The sequence below is a fragment of the Pararge aegeria genome, chromosome 26 (assembly GCF_905163445.1).
Source record: "Pararge aegeria chromosome 26, ilParAegt1.1, whole genome shotgun sequence".
Lineage (NCBI taxonomy): Eukaryota > Metazoa > Arthropoda > Insecta > Lepidoptera > Nymphalidae > Pararge > Pararge aegeria.
Window position 1 is genome coordinate 344,572 of NC_053205.1, and position 18,740 is coordinate 363,311.

The following is an 18,740-nucleotide window of genomic DNA, read 5'->3' on the forward strand; positions in this document are numbered from 1 at the left end:
TCAACCCCCGACGCAAAAACGACGGGGTGGTATAAGTTTGACGTGTCTGTGTATGTGGGTGTCTGTCTGTGACATCGAAGCACCCGAACGGATGGACCGATTTTGATTTTGTTGTTTGGTTTGAAAGGTGAATTGTTTGGGAGTGTTCTTAGCTAAGTTTGATGAAAATCGGTCCAAGATTGCCGCCGCTACAAATTGGCAATCTGCCAATTATTGCTTTTTTTTTTATTATTAACTTATTTTTTCACAACTCTCTGATATCAAATAAAAGGGCTTGACTTGTTATATAATGTACAGACTTTATATTGAAAATAAATGAGGATTATTAAATAACGAAATGAAAACAAAAAAAATAATGATGTCGAGGGTTTTTTAAATTTTTTATAACTACCTGTATAGTGATCCAATTCAGAAAGGTACCCTGTTTGGAACGAATCCTACTCGTACATCATAATAAACAACGTCAGTCCATTGGTTAGCGCATTTACGCATCACGGGGCCCTGGGTTCGAATACAGAGCCGGTTCAAGAATTGTTAGCTAGTGAGCTTTTCTGCCAAAATAGATTTTAAACGTGTATGCTAAATTTCACGACGATCGGATCATAATCTCATGTATAATATTAGTTAGGGTTAAGGTAATAACTAGGAATAATAGGACTTCCGACAAAGATGTGCCACCTGGCGATACAGCGTTCCAGTACGAAGCCGTGTGCCAATCAGGAATGTAGGTCTAACATAACTTGACGGCCTATTGCTGGAAAATGTTTGTGTGATGAACACGAATATTTTTCAGTGTCTGGGTGTTTATTTATGTATATTAATTCATAAAAACATTCATCAGTCATCCATAACACAAGCTGCGCTTACTTTTGGGCTAGATGGCGATCTGTGTAGGTATTTTCATAGTATAACTGCCATACCTCTAACAGGTTAGCGCATTGCCAATTGGGACTGCATCATCCCTTAAAACAGTAAAAGTAAATGACTCAGTCTTCATATCTCGAGGCTGACTAGGATGTATTGACTGGGAAATCGTACCTCTAATCAGTGGCGTGCACTTCATACATGCACAAAAGCACTGCATACCCAAATAATTTTATATAGCTCGTATTAGAGGGGAATATTTAAATTTTATGATATATATCTGCTTTATGCATACCTTGGCCGAAGACCCTGTGCACGCCACTGCCTCTAATATATCTAGATATTATCTAGTATCTAACAACGGAGCAGTTAGGAAAGCTAATGTACTTCAAAACAAAACTGTAACCCATCCAAGTTATGCCCACATTCACCGTAGCTGGGCCCATTACGCTGTAATGCGCGGTCGCTGCGTTTGACGCGTTATCACATAATCGAGTATCTTATCACGCGATAGCGACGCGATATATGGCAGGTATCGGACACAGCAGCTTGTTGAAGTTCTTCGTCGACATGTAAGTACTTCTTATTAATAATAATAATAATAATAAGAATACAAAGATACATATATACATAATCAAGTAGTTAGGATAATCCATCAACAACTTGCTCTCCGGTATGGTTTATCGATTTTGAGATGTCTTAATATAGGTACGACCCGGCGTCAGTTCTTGAAAATAGTGACAGGACAGATAATGTCAAACCTACAAGATACAGATAAAATGAGAAATAAAAAAAAGAATTCGGTGAACCTGGAATAGGATATTAAAATTGCCTTACTGGGATCGAATAATTATCACTGTCAGGTATATTACAGCTAATAAACCCGTGCAATAATTGTTGACATTACTGTTGACGATAATCTGGTGAAACTTAAAAAGGAACAAGTATCGAAATACTTGGACCTTGCTCACGAGATTACCGCTATGTGTCTTTTTAGTCAATGGTCTTCTCGCGAAAAGCTTCGACCAACTTATGAAGCTGCCGCTCGGTTGTTGGATCAAGGGTCGGATACAGAAGGCAGTAGTCCTTGAAACGGCGGGTATTTTGACTGTTCCTCACTCTAGAGCCCTGACCGCTGGTTGCTTGTGTGCTCAAAAGCCCCGCAAGCGGAGGAGTGGATTAATTATAATCTTTAGTAGTGTTTTTTGTATATCCTAGAGATTGTTGAGAATTGCGAAACACAAAAAATGTAGAAGAAAAAGATAATAATAACCAAATTTAGTCAGCACAGACACAACCCAAAAGCGGAACCCGAAAAAGTGTTCTTAAAAAACTTCACCCGATTATTTTTTACAAGAATACACAACTTTAAATATGCTTTAAAAACAAAAACGAATGTAGACAAAGTCGCGGGCAGCAGGTGGTTATGAACGACAGAAAAAACAATGGAATTCGAACCACCATCCCTCGGACTAACCCCATGTCGGACTCATTAAACCACCACCTTTAATGCTAAAATGTTATTGAAATATTATCTCTCAGTCGAAGCTAATAGATAATAATAGCTAGTCTTTTTACAGACCTAAAATTACGATGTCGGAACACGAAACGATTTCAACAAGAATAGAGTCTCAAGTACCAAGAGTACAGAAAATCAGAAGTGCTACCGAAACCACGTTCTCTAAACCCGAATGGGAGAACACCCCTGAACCAAATACATACGATGAAGAACCACAACAAATTTATATAAAAGGAGACGTAGATACATTATCAGAAGGGAAAGAAGAAGAAGATATTGTAACTAATAAAGTAATAGATAGTAAAGAAGATGATAATACACCAGATGTAAAATATAAAGATAATTTTGGTTTAAGTGATAAGAAAGATCACGATGTTATCATTTTAAAATCAGAAGAAAACGCTGTTTATTCCCCAGTTATAACAGTGACTAAAGAAGAATCGACGTTGACGAAGGGAGACGTGAAGTTGCAGAAGGTGGTCGTCTCTGAAGACATCTCGGTAAGGTTCAAGCATTTGTTTAAGAAGCAAAGTACTCCCGGGGAAACGGGTTTTACTCAAGTGCAAACGTTTCAGTACAGCTGTAAGAAATGAAATTTGATTCCTTTTTAAATTAAAATACCTTTTTCTTTAACGATTCTGTGTCTTACTGAAATCCTTTTTCCATTTAAGAATAAACTAATAGAAATCAATTTAATGTTAACTCATTGAAGGCTTTGGTATTCAATCTGTATTACAAAGACTCTTTTATCATCAAAAGACATTATTCCCAGCTCTTGTGAGTCTAATAAGGCTTGAGATAAAATGAAATGTAATTTTTAATAAGCTTTTCCTTTTAATACAACTAACATTCAATTGTACTATTACTAGAAAGCTCAAAGATTTTTGCGAAATTATTATAAAAAAGGGCATTGAGGTACAGCTATTGTGGATTGACTACATATTGATCAACCCAACCCGAAAACCAGACTTCGATATTTAAGTCTAAACAACTTAACTTTTGAATGAATAAGCAAGGTGAGTATTTAAAGTTTGCTGTAACCTCGCAACACACAAAAAGCACATGTACGTGGTCATGGCTCAGACTCTATTCTCTGGCTGATATGGTATGTTAAGGGCTATCTGGTTTACGGGTTTTTCTAACTTGATTTAAATAGACATTTTACTCTCCAGGATGAATCGAAGATCCAGAACAGGACGTTAAGTGTCCCAGAGACTTGCAGTTCTAATGAAGTAAACACTAAAATACGTGGTGAAGTTCTAGCGGTACCGATAACAATAGACAAGCATACATACGAGAAAAATGATATTAAAAAAACTCAAGGTAACATTTTGGAATAATGATATCCATTACTTCTTACAATAAATGTCCTTCGATTACGCAGCAATAGAAAAATTAGTTGACGTGATTTTTGTTAGACATAGTTTTTAGGCTGATAAATAACTCAGACTACGTTATATTTGTACTCTTACAAGGTTATGCCAATAATAACCACGCTTGGCATGTGCACACCTATAACGTTGCAGCCCGTTACCGGTTAGTTGATTTTGGACCAACTGAAAGGAATGGCTATACCGTCATTGCTCGGTCGTCAGAGCTTCGTTGGGAAGTCGGCAGGGTACACCACGGGCAGGTGAGGCTGACACTTAGGGAGACTATCTGAACTAGTCCCCCTTACTCCCCGAAATAGTTAGTAGTCTAATTTCAAGGAAAAGGTGAACCGCCGAATCTAGCTCGAATGGCCAGGAAGTGTTTCGGGATCTTCCATTTGCTTATGATTACTGAGCGAAGTAAGCATCTCAGTCTGCGAACAGTAATGACTTACGTTTCTAAAACGTGGTTGCTTACTATTGGCCTCATAGGATAGATACTAAGCGGGCCATGGAGAGAGCTATGTTAGGACTACACTGCGTGATCAAATCAGAAATGAGGAGATCCGTAGAAGAACTAGATTTACCGACATAGGTTGGAGCCGCAGAGCAATGGGCGGGGCACATAGATATGAGAACCGATGCACGTTGGGGTCCCAAGCTGCTGGAAAGGTGACCTCGCACAGGTAATCGCAGCGTTAGTCGGTCCGCAACGAGATGGACAGAAGTTATCAAGTCGCTGGGAGCCGCTAGGGACAAGCGGCCCGGTACCAGGGATTTGGAGCTCCCTTTAAGAGACCTATGACCGGCAGTAAACATTAATTGGTGGAATTGATGCTGATAATGTTGATAACATTCCATTTATGAAAATCCACAGTTCCATACCATACGCGGAACAAGCGAACCCGCTCCTATCATCAACCAACTTTTTGAAGTTATCGTAAAAATAAATTCTTTTGAACTTATCATTTATTTTTCAGGAGGAGACCAAAATGATACAAAGAAAATCCAAACCAAAATACCGAAACTAAGGTTAAAGCAAGTTGTTGAGAAAATAAAGAAAGAAAAACAAGCAGTACGTAAAGAAAAAGAACCTGAGGTACGTTTTTTAATTGCTTAAAGCTTTCTGGCATTGACCACACATTACGCTATTATCTGACAAGATACTAGCAGATCTCCGCGACTAAATACTCGTATTAGACCTTTAAAGATAGCCATATGCTGTCACGAACTTTATTTAGAACATTTAAAGGGGAACAATTCCGTCTCTTCTCGTCCATACATTTTGGCGTAACTTTAACCGTTTCCGCATCGCACGTAAAGGAATATTTTGTAGAAATAATTTTGTCCCAGTTTTTGCAACATTTTTAATTGATAATCTGCTCCTATTGCTCATAGCATTATATAATATAGTCTATACAGCCTTTTGGCCTTCCTCGATAGATGGACTATTCAACACAAATAGATTTTTCCAATTCGAAACCATTTTTCTTAGACTAAAAATCATATATTACGTAAAATTATACCATGTCCACTAGTTAAATAGTCCACCAATGGGTAAGCATTTTAAAACTAAGTTTTTTTTTTTTCATTTTATGTTCAGCCGGCGCAAAAATTGAATGTATCTATACCGAGAATAAAAGATATACAAAACCATCCACAACAAAACCTTGATTCGGTGCAAAACAATAAAACTCAAAAAGTGGAGTCCCCTAAAGTGGATGATGAATTTGATAAAATATACGAAGAGATCATAGAAAATGAGGCTTTCAACAACGTCCCATCACCCGAAAAAATTAGTAACCCAATAAAACTAGAATCTAAGTTTGAAGAAATAATACATAATTACGACGAAAATAATGTCGAACCGATTAGTATAGAGAAGACTAAAAGTAAAATACCATTACTGAAACGTAAAAGTGAGCAGGAAATTGAAATACCACCACCAAGTAATCGAAAACACTCGCTGAAGAGAGCCAATACAGAAGATTTTAAAGGTAAGATTCCTGTAGCAATAGCAAAAGAAAAAGCTTTAAAATCGAACGTCGAAAATATTATAAATGGTAGCACAACAGACGAAACTACTGCTGGAATGAAACCAAACGCTAACTCAAAAAGCAATTTTGAGTTATTAAGTACTGTTGACACTCCTACAGTCCAAAACGAAAATACTTCCACATTCATGGAAACCAAAGAACTAAGTAAAATTTCTCCAACTGAAAATTTTGTATTAAAACCAGGTAAAAACAATAATAGCAATATTAAAGACACTGCAAAGTGCAAAATTCCAGTTGCATTCAACTCTAAGGAGACTATGGAATCAAAAATAAACTCCACAGTTTTAAACAAACACCCAACTAGGGTAAATGCTATTGAAAAGATATCGAGCAAAATCTCAACTGACAAAACAGACCAGACTAATGATAAAAAAGATGAAAAACCTCAATCATATAATGTTGTGACACATAACGTAAGATCTTCTACAGTTTTCCTTCAATCAGAGAAACATACCAAACAAGATAATAGACATTTAACGGAAGCTAACGTTGATAATAAAATGAACACAGAACACACAGGATCTTCTTTGACAATAAAAAACAGTAACGATGTAAAACATCACACTCAAAATGTAATTTTTGATGAGCCCATTGTATCCAAAGCAGAAGTGCTGTCACTTGAAAATCCTGCAAACTATAAAACAAATCAATTTTATATAACTTCATGCAATGACAGTAAATCTGTAAATGGTTCACGTTTATCGGAAAACAAACACGGTTTAAATGCATCAGATATAAAAAACAATAACACAACTATACAAAGCCCAATAAAGACAGTAGACTCATCTGGCAGTTCAAGAAAATATCACAATAAAAATGCAGATACAATTCTATTACCGATTGAAAAAGAAAATTGGAAGAATAATGAGACATCTAATATCATTGAAAACAGCAACCCAATAATTGTTAGTAATGAGTCAATAATAACGACTACAGGAGAAAGTAAAGAAATCGATACTGTAGTACACAACAAAGTATCCGAGAACATACATAATGTACCGGAAAAGCTCCAGAAGAATGGTATATTGGAAGACCCGCCCGCCATCAATACCAATATAGAAGAAAAAGAGGAAGAAGACATTATCATGTTGAAGGGAAAAGTTGACAGAGTTATAAGAAGGCTGGATTCAAAGGACTATAAGACAGTTAAGAAGGAAATTGATGACGTACCGAAAGGCGTCTCCGTGATATCGAAAATAGCTATTTTTGATGTAAGTTTGAAAGAATTTGACTATGTCATGCCGGTATGGCTTTGGCAGCATGTTTTAATTGTGAATGAAGTTTAACTGGGCGTGACAATCATAATAGTGTTAGCTTACCCTATCCTACAAACAGAGTCTACAACAAAACCGTTGACTTAGCTTTAAATTATCAGGATACAAATTAATCTCAGGGGTGTTAGTTAATGATATAAACCGATTAGGTAGATGATTTAAAGGAATAAAAAAATACTTATCCGTAATGACGACCCATGATGTATCTAATACCGAAACGTTATCTTAGTAAGGTAACTTCGTAAAGTCCTTAACAACTTTAATATTGAAAAGAAAACTTTTAAAAAACTTTATTATAAATTATCATAAAAAAATGTTTTGCTTTCCCAGAAAGGTGATTCTGACACATCATCAAAAACAGACGTGCTTGATATAAAAATTATAAAAGCGACTAATCAAGGCATTATCGTTAATGATAAACCCATAATAGTTAATGAGATTTTAAAGAACGATGCTAACCAAAACGAAATAAATGATAAAGTCGAAACTATTGGACTAGTTTCGACGTACGTGAAAGTACGTGAAGAAAATAAGACTGAAACTACTAACAATGCACATGACATGGAATTTAAAGAAGTTAATAAAACTGCAAATAGGGGTGTTTTAAAAACTAAAAACCTTTATAAAAACAGTATAAATGAAGGAAATAAGATACGACGGACAGTTTCGAGTGCGGTCAGTGAAAACAACGAAGTGTTTGCGAAGAAAGACGATGAGGCGGCATGTTTAGAAATATGGAAGGAGTATAGGAGGAAAAAGGTACATTTTATCCTATTATGATATTTTACAGTTAAATATGTCCTAAAATAATTTATATTTATAAACCATGCCCGAAATGCTAAGTACATTTTCACACATACGGCCGTGAAAAATTTACGATTTTAGTTCGATCGAATTTCAAATAACTACGATTCTAAAGAAGTTCCACTACGAGAATTATGAAAATATAATTTAATTTTGAAGGAGCTGGATTCCGACATTCGAAGGGCGAAATCCCTCGCGGAGCTGGACTTGGGAGACGCCGTGCGGGGCCGCGTGCGCCAGCTAGTGGTGCGGATGAGCTCGGTGGAGCTGGCGCCCGCCACGCGCGCCCGTCTGTACGGCAAGGACTCGCCGGTTGCGGGCTCCGTGTCTCAGAGGATCGCGCTGTACGAAGTGAGTGGCGTCATAATTGAGCAAATGTGGAAAATAGGCAGCAGGCAGTTCATGCAAGTCCTGCCACGTTCGGCAACTGTGTCCGTCAACCTGAGGCGTAGGTAGTCTCATGTGCCGGTAATGACACCGGCATCACACCAATGCTGCTTAGCGGCAGAACCAAGAATAGCGGCAGTACTGCCCGGACGAGCTCTGACTCAGCATGCTCGTTGAAGAAATACTTATCCAATCGGGAGACAGTATTCATGGCATTGAACCCGTTTTTGAAGTAAAACTTCAATTTTCAAAACTCAAATTTCTGACGGAAGTAACGCTTACGTCAGACGTCTGTGTAGTTTCCGCTATTTAAAAATAAAAAATTGCGTCGGTCGTAAGTATATGTCATATACTCAACTTACACGCCAGCTAGTGGCAAGTATCATAATCAATTAGGATTATTTATTTCCAATATTTTCAAACAGATCAATTGTGAATAGCGAAATGAATAAAAATTCTACAGTTTCAAAAAAATATTTTTTGCAAAATTTTTTTATAAATCTCCAAATATACTTGTTTATTTATCACTTTTTTATATTTTTTTAACTTTCAACGTAATTATTTATTTATTAATGAACCAACTAAAAATATATTGTTCTAGGGATATAATTAATTACTTTTGTAATAAATAAAATATTAATACGTTTTCATTAGATTGCGACATGCTATAATATTCAATGACAAGGTTATATTGACATGTGCTGATCTAACCTTCCATTTTCTACTCTCAATAATATTCTATTTAACAAATGAAAATATTTATAAAATGTCAAAGTGATATTAATATTTTTTTAACAGAATATAAAACGAAATAGTGAATATTAAATGAAATGGCGGAGTCCCGGGAAAATTTCACTCTTTCATCAATAAATAATAATATAAGTTTTACTTCAATCGCCCGTATAGGTTACACACTTATTTCTATTGTTAGTGACGTTTTTTCTACAATGCACTTTAGGGAAGGGAGTTCGAATCCCAGCACGCACCTCTAACTTTTCTAAGTTACGTGGGTTTCAAGCAATTATTAAAATACCACTTGTTTCAACGGTGAAGGATTACATGCTTACCTGAGAGTTCCTCATAATATTCTCAAAGGTGTGTAAAGTCCACCAATCCGCACTGGCCCAGCGTGGTGGACTACGGCCTTATAGTGGGCCAATAATGTGTTGATTTAATGATGATGAAAGTAGTTTTAAATTCATTTCAATCGGACATTTGGAGTAATCGCGAATTCAATAAATTTAAGGACTACCTAAAGAAACAGTTAAATTTAGAATTATATAATTAATTAAAAAATCTTTTTAAAAACTACACACGATTGTTGTAACAAAATTACTTAAAAAAATCTGGAGAACTGCACCAAAATTGATTTGAAACGCATCTCAAATAAACTGTTCTTATGAGATATTTTAAAAACAAACCAAACACAGTCAAAATCGGGGGCAACAGCTAGTTATTAAATAAAATACTCACAGAAGTCCGAATCAAAATGACTAGAAGCCAGAGCACTAAAAACAGTTACCGAAACATATATGAGGGTAGTACAATATTGAAATGTAACCTTTAAAAATTGTATAAACGAATTATAGGTTTGAACGTTGAGTGTCGCCGTCATCAGAGTTAAAAGTAATTGTATAATGAAGTTACTGAGTGTTCTAATAATTTTAATTCTGATACTCGTAAGTAAACTAATTTTATAATATAAGGTTTGTCAGTACATTTATACAATTTCTAACATCCGATGCAATAAATTGAGTGATATATAAAAAATATATTTAGTAAAATGTACCTCTGTAAGGTAGGCTTGCAGGGCCTACATTTTGCTTATGTTAAAACCTTTATGCACGATGTTTTTCCTTTCTTGACGCTTACATTGAAGCCTATACAAACGAACGCAAACGAACACTATTTGATGTCAAACCCCGTTTATTTAATATGTTAAAGTGAAAACCGGTCTAGTTTTAAAAATTTGCGTTTCTCTAGGAAGAAACATTTCATTTAATCCATTTTTGTATCTCACATGCAAATATGGAAACTGCGTTATAATAAATTTATTTTCTAAAAATCTTATTTCCTATATCAATTACTCTATTCGCTTTGCAAAACTTTAAAGTTATTTTCATTATTATTACCTACTTAATTGAGAAAATGTGTGTCTTTAAAGGAAAATAAATCCGATTTTGAAATAACCACTCGAACGAAACCACTTTAATATTATGATAAGATCTCGTTTTTGTAATGTTGACATCCCCTTAAAAATATTAACACGAATATTGAGTATCCAACGTAAATTAAATAAAATCAAAGACCTTTTTGAAAACAATGAATGGTTCAAAAAAACTAGATAAGACGCTTGGTATAAAACACCAAACTAATTCCTACTTTTTAGTTTAGTTCATCTATAAAAGCGTGATTTTTAGTTTCTCTAAAACTACTATTTTGGTTATAGCACAAATTACCCATCAAATTTGTTATAGAAAAATTATATTATAAGCTTGGTTGTGAATTGCTCTAACTGCATAGCGAAATATTAATTTATTGTGAAGCGAAAAGAAACATACCACCGACTTAGTTTGTTGTGAACTTTTCTTAGACCAGGGCACGTTTGGAACCCTTATACTCGTAGCTTTATGTTTAATTTAGCGAAATTAGTTAAGAAACATATATGTATGAACGCTTCATAAGTGTCGGCCTTCATTGATAAAGAATATTTCATATCACCCACTACGTGTAATAAATCAATCAAGTAAACATTGTCAATGGAAAATAACCGGGCTCTTTTTTTTATTCCACTACAAGTTTGCCCTTGACTGCAATCTCACCTGGTGGTAACTAATGATGCAGTATAATATGGTAGCGGGCTAACCTGTTAGGCAGTATGGAAGTCATAACCCTAATCGGTTTCCACGCGACATCGCACCGGAACACTAAATCGCTTAGCGGCACTTCTTTGTCGGTAGGGTGGTAACTAAGGTTGCCTGGAAGAGATCGCTACAAAGCGATAAGGCCGCCTTTTGTATACTTCTTCTGTCTTTGTTTTTTTTTATTCTTCTTCTGTATTTTTATTTGTGTGCAAATAAAGAGTATAAATAAATAAATAACTAGCCACGACCAAAACCTCCCACCAGACCAGGCCAAAGCAAATTCGGGAATCGAAACCGCGACATCCTTTTTAAATCCACAGCACTCTCCGTTGCGCCAGGGAAGTCGTCAAAAACTACTCCAGTCTCACCTTGCCTAAGAAATCGTCCAGTTACAGTTTTATTTTCTTACAGAGGAAGTTGACCCCGTGCCGTGGCGATGACCACCCCAGCCGGCAAGCGTCTAAGCCACACGCCGCCGAAGCCAAGAGCCTGAGCGAAGAAGAACTGAGAAGGAAGATAGAGGAGCTGAGGAGTGCGAAAGAGAAGTACGGCGAGCTGGACAACATGACGTACGTTGAACTTAGCGATGGCGGGAAGATGCCGGTACTAGCACTCGGAACTGCGATGGTGAGTTAGAAGCCGTGGGGCTTCGGGGAGTCACATACTGGTTTGTATTCGTTCAAACAGTCAGTTGTAGAACTCCGGCTAAGACAACATATTTTTATATTTATTTATTTATTTACAACATGCCACCCTGTTTCATCAATTTGAGGCGTACCCTTCTGTGATGACACCGGCGACCACGCCCGTCAGACAGGAACACAGTATTGCAACAATGCTGAGGCAGAAATATAGCATGGCGATAGTAATATCAATAACGTTTATTTCGGATAAAATTCCATAACTTGAAACCGTTAACTAACTATTTTATGAATTCAAATTGGCCAAACATATCTCCTGACTAAGATAAGTGCCCTCCTTAGCACTCGGTGTGTGTGTGTACCAACCCGTTGCTCCAGAAAGGGATTTCCCCATTTATTGCTTAGTATTTTCAAAATACTGTTGGAGCTTCCGCGCATCATCATTGATGCAGATCATTTTCTCATGATTGCGTAGAAGTCATCAACGTGATTCTTCGCCAACATTTTTGATGCAGCCCCATCAATGCTCTGAAGTTATTGTACTGTATACCTCGGTCGTTACAGACCCTCTGTGTATATGACACCCACCCAGCATGAAGTCAATGTTGTGTTGTAGCTGGAGCCGGCGCTCATCGCGCCCGTCGTGTCGGCGGCGCTGGATCTGGGCTACCGCGCCGTGGACGCGGCCTACGTGTACGGCAACGAGCGGGAGGTGGGCTCCGCCCTGCGGGACAAGATGCGGGACGGCACCGTCACCCGGTGAGCCGTCAGCTTGTACAGAGACCTCTTTTATAGTAATTTGACAGACAAAGACAGCCTTCATCATAAGCGCAACGGTGAGCGCTATGAATTTAAGGCAGCGCCAATTTGGGAATTTATAATTTCTGAATTTTCTCTGGTCTGGTCTGGTGGGAGGCTTTGGCCGTGGCTAGTTACCACACTACCGACAAAGACGTGCCGCTAAGCGATTTAGTGTTCCGGTACGATGACGCGTAGAACCCGATTAGGGGTATGAGTACCATACTCCCTGACAGGTTAGCCCGCTACCATCTTAGGCTGCTTTATAACTTACCACCAGGTATGATTGCAGCCAAAGTCAAATGTGAATGAAGTTCTGTCACTAAAAGCTCTAATACTACCAGTGGCGTGCACTTCATACATGCACAAAAGCACTGCATACCCAAATTATTTTATACAACCCGTATTGGAGGGAAATTTTTCCATTTTACGCCATGTGATATACCTGCTTTATGCGTACCCTGGTCAAAAACCGTGCGCACGCCACTGAATACCACTAAGAACAGGTTGGGGTACTACCTAAAGTGTCAAGGTACAGAAATATTTAGAGCTAAATATCTTTATATTTATATGTCTGTGTGTGCGTGTGTATGTCACTGAACTCCTCCTAAACGGCTGGACCGATTTGAATGAATTTTTCGGTATGCGTTTGGGTGGCACCCAGGTTGGTTTAGATTCAGAAATCAGCCCGACAGATGGCGCTGGGGTCCGCTAGTATATTATAATAATACATAAAGCTTTACTTGTTTGTTTACTTGAACGCGATGATCTAAGGAGCAACTGGTCCGAATCGAAAAATTCTTTCAGTGTTTGATAGCCCAATAATCAAGGAAGGCTATTTAAATTTCGGGGTTTTTTTTCCTTTTAAAGCTTCCGCTGCGTGCGCTGAATAAACGATTAAATTTTCGATAAAATCTTTATTACATGGTTTTTCCAATTTAAAATTCTAAAAAAAGTCCGCGACAGTCTTTTGAGGTTGACTTATATGCGGACGAAGTCGCGAGGGATCGTGACCATATGAGTTGATATAAAAGATATTAACACTGCAACTGTCCTAACAGGTAAGCCCGCGGTGCAGTTTGCAGCGATCCTGCTTTCTGAGTCCAAGGCCGTGGGTTCGATTCCCACAACTGGAAAATGTTTGTGTGATGAACATGAATATTTTTCAGTGTCTGGGTGTTTATATGTATATTATAAGTATTTATGTATGTTATTCATAGAACTATTTGTCAGTTATCTTAGTAGGTACCCATAACACAAGCTACGCATATTTTGGGGCTAGATGGCGATTTGTATATTATCATAGTATATTTATTTGTTTTATACTGCATCAATACTGATCACAAGGCTAACTTGTAGATGATTAAAAAAAACATGTTGCTGCTTACAGCTCCGAGCTGTTCATCATCAACAAGCTGTGGAGCACGTTCCACCGCCGCGACCTGGTGGAGAAGGCGTGCCGCCAGTCGCTGGACGCCATGGGCCTGGACTACTTCGACCTGTACCTCATACACAACCCCATGTCCTTCAAGGTGAATTAATCCAAATTATTTTTGGGATTGATGTCAACGTCGACAGAAGAAATCGTAAGGGAAACCTGCATGCCTGAGAGTTCTCCAGATGAATATGACATTAATTTTCTATTGATGTTATACATGACCATGATGATTGGCGACATATCTATGGTTACCCCACTACCGGCCCACAACCGGGCACTGGTCTCGTTTCAGAATAAGAAGGATTCAGACCGTGGTCACCACGCTGGCCAAATGCGGATTGGTAGAACTCACACGCTTTTGAGAACATGTCACACATCCTCAGTTTTCCTTCCACGTTAAAGCAAGTATTTTTAATTGAAAAACCACATATAACCTCTCAAGGCCGAAGCTTCACCACCTATTTATATTATGGTCGTATTTCAAGGGTTTAAATAAAATCACGTAGTTTAAATGAAATGTTGTGTTCCAGGAAGGGCCGAACCCCCTCCCCAAAATAGCCAACGTACTCCAATACTCGGAGCACGACTACTTGGAGGCCTGGTACGGGATCGAGGGCCTAGTCAAGAAGGGCCTCGTGAAGAGGGGAGGCCTCAGCAACTTCAACTCGGTGCAGATAGAGAGGGTGATGGACAAAGGGTGGATCAAACCTGTTGTGAACCAGGTTTGTAAGTTACCTTTACTACTAGCTGGTGTCCGGAGGCCGTTTGGTGACGGCGGATCATAATTCAGTTGTCACCACCTCTCCTTATCCTCCCTCGGGTGTCGTACGAGGCGACTCAGGGAATGCAACGGAGAGCGTCTGCTGCGAACAACAACCCGACTGCCCAGCGTGTTGATTATGGGCAAAACGTGCCATTGGCAGAGACCTTTAGTTCAGCTGTGCAATAAACTTGTAAAGAAATTCATAGAACATGCAATAACAATTGATATATACTCGTATAAATTGGCTATAACATTGTGCGCAGGTGGAATGCCACCCCTACCTCACCCAGCTGCGTCTGGAAGAGTTCTGTTTAGCCCGGAACATCAAGCTGAGCTGCTTCGGAGTACTGGGCTCCAAGGGAACTCCACCAGAACTCACCAGTGGCCTGCCACCGGTCATAGATGACCCCCTCGTGAAGGTCATGGCTGCTGGACTAGGGATCACGCCTGCCCAGTTACTAATCAGGTATAACTCCTGGACGCTTCTGATTGCTAGGTATTTTCGAACTTTATCTACGAAGCTCTTTGCAAATAATAACTAATTTTCTATAAAACTTTTTAACACACACAAACACGCTGCATTTGCATTCGTTTTTACATTCGGTACAAAAGTAACTGCTGCTTGCCTGGTAACCCTATTAATATTATAAATGCGAAAGTTTGTTGGGGTTTCCTTCTTTCATGCAGCAACGGACTATTTTATGCACCGGAAAGTGACATATTAAAAAATGATTGCGTCGATTTTGATGAAATTTCATTTACAGTATATTTTTATCCTGAAAAAAGCATAATTTTCAAATACCAGGCATTTATAAACTTCCAAGAGTTCAAAAGTGTTGTTCCAAAGAAATATAAACTCTGTAGAAAATGTATTAAAATTTTTATAATTTTTATTAGTGTTTTTACCTACACTTGGAGGAATTATCAATGCTATAAATTTAAAGTGCATATAACTGCAACGTTTCCTACTAGATGACGCTACAGTCGCTATAAGACTGATGTGAAAGGCATATACTAATTTCGGCATGGATGGTAGGAGAGCCGTAGCTTAATTGGATAAAGCGCTCAGTCGCAGGTTCAAATCCTGTCGGTTCCGAAAAATTATTATATGCACTTTAAAAATATAACATTGTATTAAAATTCTCCGCTAGCCACGGACGAAATGACAGCTTCTTTAATCTGAAGCGCCACATGTGACATACGAGTGTCTCTGGAACTAATAGTTCTTTAGGCATTCGTATAACAAAATGGCGGCAATCAATTGGAGACAAGAGCAAAGTGACAGCAGTCGAAGTCAGCGTCTCTGTTGTGTGGCAGCTACCAGCACGCGCTGGGCCGCAGCGTGGTGGTGAAGTGCTCGAGCGCGTCGCACTTGGCGCAGGCGCGCGCGGTGGTACCACTCGACGCGGCGCACGTGGCGGCGCTCAACGCCCTCAACCGCAACAAGAGGATGTTCATCTTCGCCGGGTAACCGCAATCAACTTCATCTTGCGTGGCTTAACAAGTCTTCTAACGATTTATACACCTGACATCGGTGCTATTATTTTTTGTTTTATTAGCATATACCGATAGCGGCTACGAAAACAAAAAACCAGACAGACAACGAAATATTTTGATTGCTTTTAAAAAAAATGGCGGGCTTGACGTACTAAACCATAATGGTGGCATTTATGGCATGTAGAGTACGACAACATGATGGCTTGGCTTTGATGATTTGTCTATTTTCATTTCAATTTGTGGTCGGCCTACTGACTGACGTCAAACGTTACATATCTTTTATGGAGGGTAGAGGTAAGGAGAGTCATCTGTGTATATGAAAAAGTGTCGTCAAAATGTATTAAATTAGGATGGCGCCACATTTGCATCAGGGTAACTCTTAAAAGAAGCGCCAAATATAAATATTGTTAGAGTAGGCTTGAAAAATAAACACGGAAGTATGGAGATACAAGGAAGTAAGGTTATATTTACCACAATATTTTGTACAACGTAAGTTGTTGAAATTCTCAATAATTAACTACTTTAGTCGATAATGACATTAATTTTTTAACTCGGCATACTTCAATTCATCTACGATTGCTACATTCATACCATACCCTGTGCATCCACCAGCGCCATTGTGGAGGATTTTTGAACTGTTATTTAGCGCATACAACTGGACACTTTTTCAACTTTTCTCCCATATAAGATGACTCTCCTTACCTCTACCCTCCATAATATCTTTATTTATTTTGGACTTATATCCCCATCATACCTTGAGTTACTTAGATAACGAAACTTAACCATTTATATAATATCTAGTATAATATGAATGTAACAGATACAACCTGTTAAATTCTGATTTAAAATAAATTTATTTCAAGTAGGCCTTATATAAACACTTTTAAAACGTCAAGTCTGTTTGTTTGTAGTGATTCTACCACCGGTTCGGAAGGCAGATTTCACCGAGAAGAAGCCGGCAAAAAACTCAGCAGTTGCTCTTTTCCAACATCATTTTACATGTGTGAGATGAAAGCGGAGCGATTTGCTTCCAGGCAACCTTGTCATTAAGAAATTCATCAATAGTATAGTAACCTCGATGTATTAAATGTGTTTTTATACATTCTTTAAACTTCTACAATGGTAAATCTAATATTATCGAAGCATATACTCAGCCCCACAAAGGTTTTCTGCACTTTCCTACGATCATATCACTAATTTATTGCCGTTTCGAGTAAGTTAATTATTTATATCCACTTTTCTTTATAAATATTAAAGTTTTGTTTTACAAAGATTAAATTGATATAAATTTATTGCGAATTTACTCAAAAATATCTCAACGACAGACCTGAACTTCTGTTATCGAGAGATCACTCTTAAGAACACCTACGTCAAATATGTTTGTTATATCTCCTCTCAAATAAGTTTCATTTAGATATTAAAGTACAACAGAATTGGCACCCATATCGCGTTCAGGGTTCAGGCTTCGGGCGTAGCTAATTACTCTGCCAACCAAAATAGTTGCCAAGCGCTTTAGCGTTCCGGTACGATCTATGGGTTTAACGTGACAGACATACCCCTAACAGGCTAGCCTGCTACCATAGATATCCCTTGCTAACATATAGTGGAATTAAAAAAAATATGCTAACATTGTGTTTTTTTTATTGCAGAATGGGCGACACACATAGGAACTACCCGTTCAGGATTGCGTTTTAATTTCATACATTAAGTAAATATTAATATTATGCACTTACTTAGATATTAATATTTGTAATTTTCTTTAATTTCCATTACCATATGACATAATTATTATTGTGATTTAATTTTAATTATAAGATGAGTACATTTTTTTTACTCGACTAAACAATAATTGATTGTATACAATGACGACAGTAAACTATTTCCGAGAATACGTAATATGTACCTAGTGATTTTATGCTAACATTAATAATAGAAATAAAAGACACTTTCAATAATTCATTTATTTCATTAATTCCGTTTTTTACAAAACTCCTAAGAATAGATTTCCTGTCCTTTTTTACAAAACTGTACATACAATTTTACGGTTTATTTTCGATGACATCGGTGATAAAGAATTTTGGGCTAAGTTTGAGATTTTCTAACCACAATCCATTTTTATCTAACTTCTCTTTTAATGTAAACAATCTTTAATTTCTTTTAGGGTAAATAGTTTTTAAAATTTTGATACTAAATAAATAGATAAAGTATGTTACAAAAATTCAAATAAACAGGTTCGATAAAATAAATAAAAACAATCAGTAAAAAGAAATTTCATTGTAAATGTGCTTTTATATTTTTCTTAACCTAATGAAAATAAACTTTAAACTAAAGAGTAACGAGAAAATTGTTTACATTATAAGACGGGTAAGAAAAGATAAGACTAAACGTAGACTTACTCAATCGCTCGAAAGTTAACTAGGATTTGTATAGAATCAAAAGAGCGCCATCTAGTGGCAATACTGGG

General features: G+C 37.4%; 1 protein-coding gene across 1 annotated transcript; it reads left to right on the forward strand.

Moving 5' to 3' along the window:
- The first annotated feature begins 1,189 nt into the window (after window positions 1–1,189).
- LOC120635316 lies at window positions 1,190–18,231 on the forward strand. The gene is made up of 14 exons (XM_039906291.1): window positions 1,190–1,436; window positions 2,445–2,883; window positions 3,556–3,706; window positions 4,734–4,852; window positions 5,357–7,021; window positions 7,415–7,843; window positions 8,048–8,239; window positions 11,551–11,766; window positions 12,397–12,539; window positions 13,969–14,110; window positions 14,547–14,738; window positions 15,043–15,245; window positions 16,097–16,246; window positions 17,926–18,231. The coding sequence occupies exons 1-14, from the start codon at window positions 1,390–1,392 to the stop codon at window positions 17,969–17,971; spliced, it is 4,134 nt and encodes a 1,377-aa protein (XP_039762225.1). The 5' UTR covers window positions 1,190–1,389; the 3' UTR covers window positions 17,972–18,231.
- The last annotated feature ends 509 nt before the right edge of the window (window positions 18,232–18,740 follow it).

What these genes read in the sequence shown, in the direction of transcription:
- LOC120635316 (XM_039906291.1), top strand. Translation starts at nt 1,390, where the DNA reads ATGGCAGGTATCGGACACAGCAGCTTGTTGAAGTTCTTCGTCGACAT. An exon ending in AGGAGTATAGGAGGAAAAAG is followed by an intron (nt 7,844 to 8,047) that starts GTACATTTTATC and finishes TTAATTTTGAAG; the next exon opens with GAGCTGGATTCCGACATTCG. An exon ending in TAGCACTCGGAACTGCGATG is followed by an intron (nt 11,767 to 12,396) that starts GTGAGTTAGAAG and finishes GTTGTGTTGTAG; the next exon opens with CTGGAGCCGGCGCTCATCGC.